This window comes from Drosophila willistoni (assembly GCF_018902025.1).
Source record: "Drosophila willistoni isolate 14030-0811.24 chromosome 2R unlocalized genomic scaffold, UCI_dwil_1.1 Seg167, whole genome shotgun sequence".
NCBI classification, from domain to species: domain Eukaryota; kingdom Metazoa; phylum Arthropoda; class Insecta; order Diptera; family Drosophilidae; genus Drosophila; species Drosophila willistoni.
In genome coordinates, this window is record NW_025814050.1 from 16,269,402 (window position 1) to 16,279,750 (window position 10,349).

Below are 10,349 nucleotides of genomic sequence, written 5' to 3' on the forward strand. Positions count from 1 at the left end.
GCTCTTCAACCGAATTGTAGTAATTACAACAATTTGCATAACCGAAAGCGAAAGAATGAGTGAAAGAGACATAGATATACACTGCAGAGACCAAAAAAACAAAAAACAAAAAAATGAAAAAGGCGGAAATCAAAAAGCGCACAAAAGTATGCTACGCATTTTGCAATTTATTCAAGCAGACAAGCGTGCCACAAGGACACGAAGGATCGGCAAAGGCAGGGGCAGAAAACAAGAAAAACTCAACAACAACAACACAAAAAAAATCAAAAAACAAAAAAAAAACGCTAATTATGTAATATGAAAATGCGACGAACGACGCTGAATTATTTGCATATGGCATACCCTTTTTTTCCTCGCCGTTCGTATTTTCTTCCTCCCAGCTGTCCTTTGTCCATTTTTGTTACTTTTTGCTGTTGACTTTTTCTCTCTCTATCTCTCACGCTCGCACACTTTGTGCCCCATTAACAAATTCAATTAACACTTTGCATATTGCAAATTAAAAGGGAAAAAATATAAATTTAATTTTGTATGCCTAGCCGTTATAATCAGAAATTATCATTAACATTTTTTTGTTTTTGTGCTATCTGCAATACTTAATTGGCCATCTAAAATGGGTTATTTATCTCTGGAGAAGTGAAACAAATTTGTATATCCTATCGTTTCTAAATAAAAAAAAAGAAATAATTGATGGAAATATTTCCTATAGTTATGTTTTAGATACATAGATGGATAATAGCAATCGATATACTTTTAGTAGCAAAAACGTTTGCCTCATAGAAGGATAAAAGCCTAGAAATAGTTAGGAACTGATGATATCTACTTGATATTTTATTAAAAGAGGATCTAGGGATATAACATGGGTAAGTCTGCCCCAAAAAAAAAGCGATGGGTTATGGAAGAATTTATTTTTCTGGCTTTTTTGTTGGATTTACTAGTACACTTGTCTCTTAGATGATGGACACAATTGTCCTTAGTGTAAGCGAGGCAAATACGAATAGTCCAGGAAAAAAAAGATTGAGTACGACTGCCCTGGTCTTTGTTGAATTCTTTCAGGTCAAAAGTGTCTTATTCATTGGAATACTTTGCAGACTTCAAGGCATAAATTTTCAGGTTTTTTTAACTAATGAACAAGCAAACCGATATAAACATATTCTGCAATCTTTATATTTAATTTTAGTCATCAAACAATCGTTAAATTAACTTACTGTTCCTCACGTAATCATATTCTTATCTAATCATGTAAAAAGTTCACGTTTTTTCAAAGATTTCGTTAAAATTTCAATATACCTACTGTTAATACTTTTGGCCATAAATATTGGGCAGATTTCAGATAGTTTTCAAAACTTACCTTGCTTTTTCAACGTAAAATTTTGTTAAGTAACTTTTTGGGTCATAACTTTTTAAGAGCTTTAACTTTATTCTATGGATTTTGTTGTTTCTCTTTCTCTTTGCCATTTGAACTAACCAATGAAATTCCCATGGGCTAACAGTTTTTTTCCACTCAATTCGTTATGACTAGGCGAACATATAATGCTCTTATATAAATAACAATTTTTCATATACTCGATGGTATGCATACCATGTGTATGTAAATATACATACATATAGGTTTGTTTTTTGCGACTTTTTTTTGTGCGTTCAAATTGAACTGGTGTTAATTTTGCATGCTCCAAAAAGTGTGCTATGCCGGAAACGGAAACGGCCGCTTGAAATTTTTGCAATATGCTTAAACTCAGATGCAAAAAACCATAGAGAGAGAGAAAGAGAGACAGAGAGTAAAAGAGCAATATCAATCTGTTAACCTTTTTTGGTTTCTTTGTTGTTTCTCAATCAAATTTATTACATGGCCGAGTTTCACACACAAAAAAAAAAAAATAATAAAATAAAAGGAGGGCCACAGAAGGGAAGTGAGTTGAGAGAGGAAGAAAAATATGAAAAACAAATTCGCAATCGGCGCTTATTTTCTTAAAATATTTTCATGTTGGTCTTTCTCTCTATCTATGTATATGAGTGTTTCGATCTCTGTGTGTGTGTGTGGGTGTGTGTGTGTGCTGTTGTTGTTGATGTTGTTGTTATGCATTGGCATGGTTTTAATTGTCCTGCACACATAAAGACACACGTACACATACACACATGTGTACCGCTGCCTTCAGGCGGCCTAGTAAATGGTAATCAACGCAAATCCTCCATAGAGTACAGCACACGGATAGGCAATCAGCAGCTGTTGATGGTCCATAGAGAATGCAGTGGCAAATAGTTTCGAGGCCGATATGGCACACCAGAATATGGAGATGCCGCTCACAATTAGGCCGAGTGTGCCCCTGCAATAAAGTGGAAAAGCAAAAGAGAATAGAGTATAGAGTATGGTGTAGAGTAGTATAGAGTAAAGTAGAGTAGAGAGTTCGGCTATAGATAGGCAAAGAGTGTGAGAAAGACAGAGGTAAAAATCAATAAACAATGCATATGCATGAAGCCGCAAAAGGAGAGCTCGGGAGCAACAAAAAAAAAAAAACAAGAATGAATGAATGAATGGGCAAATGGGTTGGCTGGGGCTATGTGAGTGCGAATGAATGAGCAAGGCAAACAAAGACAGCAGGCGATGTGCAAAAAGGATGTGCAAACAAAGTCCACTAACTACAAAGACAACCAAGAGTGTTCTGCAAAGCAGGAAAAATTGAAAAACAAAAAAAAAGAACGACTGTAAAGCACTTGCAAAATGAAAGCAAATTCAAATTAAATTTTTACAACTTGTAGGCCAAACGAGTTTAATTATCCGGTTAAAAGGAATAAACCGAATTGATTAAAACTGCATCTGCTGCAATATCAATAACTGTTCATATGCTACTCTTGTTACATGGCCAAATAAACTCTGGCTTTGAGGCTAAAGTTACTTAAATCATAAACTGGCCAAATTAAAAATAAATATTTGAATAAATTTTGTCAATTTTAGTCTTTACTAATTAGTGACAATTTGTTGATAAACAACCAACTAAATGCAGTTTAAACAGAAAAGTTTTCAAACACAAATATCCTTAAAATTAAGTGCATTCTAATGACAAACAAAACTCTTTACAAATCAACACTAAAATTACTAAAATAATTTATGTAAACAAAAAAGACTGTTAAAAAGTAATTCAAAGAAAATTTTAAGAAACTTTAGCAGATTCGATGTCAATTTGACAAGCTATTAAAATGGCCACTAAAATACTAACTTAAAATTATGCTTTATATCACAGAAATAATAAGAATCACAGATAATGAGCAACTTTTAGCATTTTCTTTAAATTTGAAGTAATTAATCTTGAAGCAAACACTGATTCGATAACTTTAGCTGAAAATAAATCGATAGTGATATTTTACTCCTCACTATCGCGCTTGATGAACTTGAATGAGTATGAAATGAAGTCATTTGGGATGATCTGAACTGCTCATCTTTAGATATTTTAAGATTCAGTAAATCTCAGTCTTTTTCGTACTTCCCTTTCTATTTTATAGAATTTATGATCTCACTATCAGTTTAGAGTTGCCTTACAATTTGTTGTCTGAGTTATTAGGGCTTTTCACACCAAGAAAATGGCTTAAAGTTGTATATTTAGATGTTTATATGTAGATAAACAGATGATTTAAAAGTTTAAGTCTAAAACTTGGTAAACACTTGCATAAACATGCAAATATTCAATCTCTCTTAGGTTTATTTTCTAATCTTTCCAAAAATGAGTTTTCTGCAATTTCAATAAAGCTGTTCATAATAATTTTGCTAACTTGCTGAAAATCCTTTAACAATTTCGAATAATCAATAATATTTTTAGATTCTATTGAGTTTGTTTCCCTTTAATCTTTTAAGAAATCTGTTTTGTAACCTCAAATTCTATTTCTAATCCTTTTTTTTATACATCTTACCCACCCTAATATACATTTAGCTAACGAACCAAAACCAAAGCAAACCAAAAATGGTTTATAAAATCAATGGCACTTTAATTTGACAAGAAATCCTTTATGCCCACCAAGGAACCAACTACATGTACATCGGCAATTTGTGTGCCCTTCTACGTTTAATGGATTGCCTTTTTGTGCTTGATGCTCCACCCCGTTTGGCGGCTCAGCTGTCACTTGGTTCCCAGAACCACCAACACCACTGCAAGCTCTATTCAACTCAAAGAGCAACAAGAACGACATTCACTTTCATCTTTTTCATTCGGGGTTTCTTTTTTTTCTTTGCCCTTTTTTTTTTTTGAGCGCCACTGCCAAGTGATTTTTGGTCAAGCGTTGAAGCTTAAATGGTTCTGCCCAATGCAGCTAGGTGCCTAAAAACCAATCAAAACAATGCCCAGACCCACACACACACACACACACACATACTCCCACTCTTCTGAGCTGTCTGTGTAATTTTTGCGCACTTTTGCATCACCAAACAAACTCAATTAAAAAGTCTGTCCTGGCTAACAAAACAACAAAAAAAAAAACAAACCGAAAAAAATTGCAAAAATCGTAAAAATATTTACTGTAAACTTGCCTGGTAGTTGGAGTTGTATGGAGTAGAGTATATGAACACGGAATACCAACATGACATAGCGCGAGAGGAGTAGTAGGAGGAGGAGGCCAAAGAGGGACAGGGTGAATGTACAAGGGGCTGGGGGGAGTCAGACAAAGTGCAAATAAAAAATGCAAGCAAACAGGCAACCCAAAAATGGCAATTGCAATGGACAGTTGGACAGTTTTGTTGCCTGTTCGTGCCGCTGCCAGCACAAGCTTCATCTGGACATCCCAACTCCAGCTCCTACTGCTCCTAGTGATGGTGGTTCTGGTGGCCGACAAAACGCTGTTGGTGTCGAGTAAACCCTTATTCACCGACTGCCCACTGAAATTATGACGTGCCAAAGGGAACTGAAGGAAAGGAAAACGAAACGAAACGGAACGCACGCAGCATTTGCGTGTTGCTTTCGCATCGTTGCCATAAAAAGCGAAACGTACTGAGTGTAGATAGAAAAAAAAAGAAAACAAAAGTACTAGTAGAAAAAAAAATGAAATGGTTACTGAACTATACCATATACCAAGTGCTGGACACATATTTGAAAAGCAAAAATACGTGGCCGAGAACGAGGACAAGAGAGAGAGAGAGCTCAATGGGAGGATAACATGGACACGGTAAGTTGGGCATGCCACCCGTAAAACAAGCAACCACCCACCCGCGAAAATTAAACGGCGCATAGTTGGTTCCTACCGCAGCTAGCTGCTGCTGCTTTTGCTACTTCTTCCAAATAGTAACCCCGGAGTGCACTAAAAGCGCAAATTAAGTTGGCCACCACCATCACCAAACCACCATCATCACCAACAGCAGCAGCAGCAGCAGCAGCAGCAGCAACGCCAACTCTCGACGCGTCGTGTTCTTTTTATGCCAAAACTGCAACAAAATTAAAAATCTAAATTGTTCGAGTGGGAGACCAAAAGCAAAATGAAGCTAAAGGCACAAAGTCCAGTGAGTCTTTGGTAAGTATCTGAATTAATGAAAGGAGTGCGGCAACAAAAAAGAACCCAATGAATAGTCCAAGTTTTGTTTTAGACAATTTCGTAAGAAAAATCGATAGAAACTTTGAAATTTGAAGTACCTTGACAGTGTTAAGGTGGTCTTTTGACATGATTTGCTATATTTAAGAATGTTAGGCACATGAAATAATTTGATTTGTTTAGTTTAATTGAAGGTTTCATTATGAATCAACTCAAGCATTTGAGTTTAGAATAAGTAAAGATCTTTTTTTAAACAAAATACCCTTTATAGATTGTAAAGTTGCAGTAACTCATTATAAACTAGTGTAAATTGTTGAGTTTAAGCCCATGTTTTGGCCAAGACTTGATTGAACCAACTGGTTGAGCTGTAAACCATTTGTGTTACTCATTTTATTTTGTACTTTTTTTTGTTTGCCATTTAATATCCCAACTACTAGGACGAACTATTGACACTGGGGATACGAATTGAACTAACAAATATCCAACTTGAATAGCCACGTCCATACCGTCTCTCTCCCCCTCTCTCTCTCTGTCGTTGAAACCGCAGCCAATCTATCAATTTGCAAGCAAAGTTGTTCTCTTGTCCTACAGAAATCGAGTCGAGTACGTGCTGCAGTCGCAGCTGGGAAAGCTTAGGCAAAAGTTTGTAATTACCGGCCACAAACAATGGGACGCCAATGCATTGGCAACTTTTCAATTAAAAACATAAATATAAAGCGGAATGAATGAGCTGTGTGGGGTAAGAGATGATGATGACGACGGCGACGACGACGACGACGTTGAATAGAAGGGAATGGTATCGAATGGTGGCAAGCTGTGTGTGTCAACAATTACTTACTGAATGGTGATTAAAATGTTGATGCCCGACAATACAACCATGGGCAGTAGACAATAGCCCAGCACAGAGGCCACTGCGCCAAAGGTCACCTGTGACCGGGTAACCATCAGTGACAGCAGACAATAGAAGAAAATGCAGCCCATCACACCGATTCCATATATATAAGAAAAAGTCACTTTGCCTTGCTGCAAGTATAACAAAAAAGTAAAAGAAAAATTTGTATAAAAAATTGAATGCAAAGATATAAGTAAACGTTAGTTAACAGAAATTGTTTATCAGAATACATTAAGAGTTAGAAATGACTTTTGAAAAATAAATATAAAAGTGGCTTTTATAATTCTATTCATTTGAATTTTAAAATTTTGAAACAAGTCTGTCTGTTAAAAAGAACTAATTAAAAGAAAAGCTGTGGACAAGAAATGTTCATGACAAATTAAATTAAATCTTTGAACCTTTAAAACCTTATAGTTTCGACTAAAAATTTAGTCTTGGCTCTAAAATATGATTAGGAAACACTTAACAAGGACATAAGCTACGATATTTACAGTGAAAAAGTTAAAAAAGCTACTTTATAATGCTACTATTATATTTGTTATTAAAAGTACCAAAAAATGTTGTAAGGAGTACTTTATGTAAGACAATTAATAATGAGATTAACAATGATATAGACAATGAGATCAACAATAACATAAGTAGGTTAACATAAATTTCCCTATTAACAGTATTCTTCATTTCAAGTTCAAATTTGCCAACATATGATATGATAATTCCCGAAAATATTTTACAACAAACCAGTAAAAGAAATCCGCCAAGGGTTAAACAGAATACTAAAGGTCCAGCCATATCAGTATCCTGAAGTATTTGTTGATCAGTCCCACGAAGAGGATTCAGCACGGCCAGTGTCTATAATGAAGAAAAAGGAAATAGGATTAATACTATTAAAATTACACTAAGTGAAGGATTACATTATTGGTTTCGCTAGCGAGAACCAATCAAACTGGCCATCATCATTCACACAGGACACAGGACATACACACAACACAATTCATTTGTTCTCAACGACAACGACAACAACAACAGCAACAACAAAAGGAAAAAAACAACTGGCATATAAAACGGAGGCTGGTCCTGGGCCTGGGAAACATTTGTTTCGTTCTATGCGTTTTTCGGTTTGGTTTGGTTTGGTTTGGTTTTCTTCTTATTTGTTGCTTTTTTGGTTTTTCGTGTGCAGTCGCAGAGAAATTTGAAAAATGGAAATTGATGATAAATGATATTGCTGACCAGCGAAGAGAGAAACAACAACAACAACTACAACAACAATAACAACAACTAGCAGCTAAAACAGAAAAGAACAGAAGAACCAACTGAAAGCTGTCAACGTACAATTTGACGCATGAGAATATGAACGGACGCAAACGGCATGCGACACAGGACGAAACAGGACACGACAAAGCTATGAAATTTTGATAATATCCATCCATTTACTAGAGGGGTATTTGGGGGTTTTGGGAAGATTGGCGACAAGGGATCAAAAATCGGACTAACACTAACCAAAAACCAAAGAAAAAAATTGCAAATTAATTTTGAAATATAGTGCAGGACAAAAGAGTTAAGCTGCAGCAACAATACCAAAAAACAAAAGGGAATCAAAGCACCATTCAAAAGTAACATAAGTTTAAATCACGACATGAAAATGTTGAATATGAATTTATCAGAATAAGTTAACATTGTTTCAGAGTTAATGAGAAAAGACAAAACAAAATCTTTTTTTTTTTGAAATTTTGAATTTCATAATTTTGCTTTAATTACCTTTATCTAAAGTGTAACAAATTCAATTAAATACACACAGATTATATTTTCATCAGAAATATACATATCAATTTTGATCAGAAATATGCACAAAAATGATCTCTGTGCTCTTAAAATATCCTCAATTTAATTAGTTTAATTTATGAGTAAAACATAAACCATTTTGCTAAAGGAACAAATCTACTATATCTGGCATTATCTCTGATAATATTCGATTAACAAAAGCCAAAAAGGTTTTGGTTTAACGTTTGCTTCATTTGGCCATTTAATCGCCCAAAGAGTCTCTCCATAAATTTCAGCCAACTGATGTCTCATGCTGAACAATTTAATTAGTATTTCATTTAATTTTTATGATGACACCGGCACAGAGAGCAAGGGAAAGAAAAAGTAGAAATGAGGACTGAAAAAAGTCTCATTAACATTTTCATTTTTCAATTAACACAAACGTAATAAATTCCAGGCAAGAGCAGAACAGAACAAGGAGAAAAAAAACCGAAAAGAATTAAAATCAAATGAATGAAACAAGTGACAGAGGGAAATGGCTAGGAGAGGCCACAGGACTAGAGTGTGAGCAATTTTTTTTTTCCATCCTCTATCCTTTTTTTTTTGTGTGTAAAAAGTTGCACACACCGGCAACAGCATAAAAAAGTTTAATTAAAAAACACAAAAGTTGTTTTATTTATTTATATACAACAACTAACTAAAGCAGAACCAAAAGCAATGAAAAAATATGTCTTCATTAAGAACCGAGAGAGAGAGCAAGAGAGAAGGAGAGAGGAAAAAACTAGCAAAATGCAACAACAATGCAAACGGGAATGCAGACAGAATGGCAAAAGCAAAGAGAAGAAAAAAAAAACTGAATGAATTACAAACTGAGAAAAATGCAAAAACATTTAAATTTCAATTAAAAAACTGAGTAAAGTTGGATGCCTAAAGTGGCCACTCCTGGTAGCGCCTCAAGACTCTACCCTGTCGCCTCTTTTACCACTTGCGCCACACAAATTAGAAAGCGCCCAAAAAAACAAAAGAGACCAAAAAGGAAGTTTTACTAAGTGGGCAGCAGATGAAGGACCTCGAAGGAAGCTCTCAAAGGCTCATGAAATATGCAATTTAAATCAAGTTTTGACAAAAACTACTTTGTCAATGTTTCTAGTTTACCTTTTGGAATATGTGATTAGGATTGATGCCAAGTTCTGTAAAAGAAAATTTATGAATTACAAAATAGAAATAATTGGAAATTGAAAAAACAATTTTCTTGCCTTCCAGTAGCGGTGGCTCGTCATCGAAATCAGTCCCCGCCCCGTCAGCACCGCCAACGGCTTTGGTCTGAGCATAGGAATTATCCGCATACGCTGTAGGATCATAGAATCCGCCTAGACCCTGCTGCGGCGGTGGCGCTTCAAAACTTGGTGGCACTGAGGCCTGTGTGTTGTCGAAGGTTTGGAAGTTACTGTAAATTAATTAATAAGTTTAAGCAAATCGTATGCGGCAAAATTCCTCAGCTTACAGTTCTTGTCCAAATTCGGGCATGTCAAAGTTATAGCTGGTATCTCCTTGATTACCGCCATAGAAATCATCGGGTCCACCGAATTGCGACATTTTCTTATATCACTATAATTTATTAACTATTAAGATAGAAATGTTTCAATTAAATTGAAACCAAATCAAAACAAAGTTCAACACGTCACTTCTAAATCCAGTGTTGAAAACTATGCAATGTAGGGTTGCAAAGCATTCGAAGTCATATGGTTCAACAAACATTGTTATTTTATTTTGCAATTTTTGTAGCTCATATCCATTTTTAAACGCATTTATATTTGTGTGCACAATATACAATGATCATTCTACTTTTCGTCTACAGGTTTTACCATGAATAAAACCGATAATTGTTCTTTTTGAATTAATCGATTTTTCGCGGGTGGTTTTAGGGTTTGTTAAGAAATTCATATGTTTTTTTTACTGTGGGAGAGAATCGAGAAAAATAATATAAAATTTCATAATATAACAAATTTTTTTTTTCTTTTTGTAAAACAAATTTTAGCGACCATATAATGAATAAGGAAATTAAGGGATTGCATGTAAACGTAAATTTTTTACCGAATATAAAATTTAAGCTCAGAATATTAGAATTAAACCGAACTTCATCGATTTGTAAGTCGAAAATTATAAATAATAAATTGAACTCTGAATTAGTAAG

At 34.8% G+C, this 10,349-nt stretch overlaps 1 protein-coding gene across 1 annotated transcript; it reads right to left on the bottom strand.

Annotated features, from left to right (window-relative positions):
* Nucleotides 1-1,797: 1,797 nt before the first annotated feature.
* LOC6642549 (protein YIPF5 homolog) lies at nt 1,798-9,852 on the bottom strand. The gene is made up of 6 exons (XM_002065135.4): nt 9,660-9,852; nt 9,412-9,602; nt 9,311-9,345; nt 7,136-7,246; nt 6,344-6,528; nt 1,798-2,321 (listed from the first exon to the last, which is right to left on the bottom strand). The coding sequence occupies exons 1-6, from the start codon at nt 9,749-9,751 to the stop codon at nt 2,159-2,161; spliced, it is 777 nt and encodes a 258-aa protein (XP_002065171.1). The 5' UTR covers nt 9,752-9,852; the 3' UTR covers nt 1,798-2,158.
* Nucleotides 9,853-10,349: the final 497 nt, after the last annotated feature.

Coding starts and splice junctions, on each gene's coding strand:
- LOC6642549 (XM_002065135.4), bottom strand. CDS start 9,751: ATGTCGCAATTCGGTGGACCCGATGATTTCTATGGCGGTAATCAAGGA. Junction 9,346..9,411: donor CGAGCCACCGCTACTGGAAG/GCAAGAAAATTG, acceptor TTTCTTTTACAG/AACTTGGCATCAATCCTAAT. Junction 7,247..9,310: donor CTAATCACATATTCCAAAAG/GTAAACTAGAAA, acceptor TCTTCATTATAG/ACACTGGCCGTGCTGAATCC.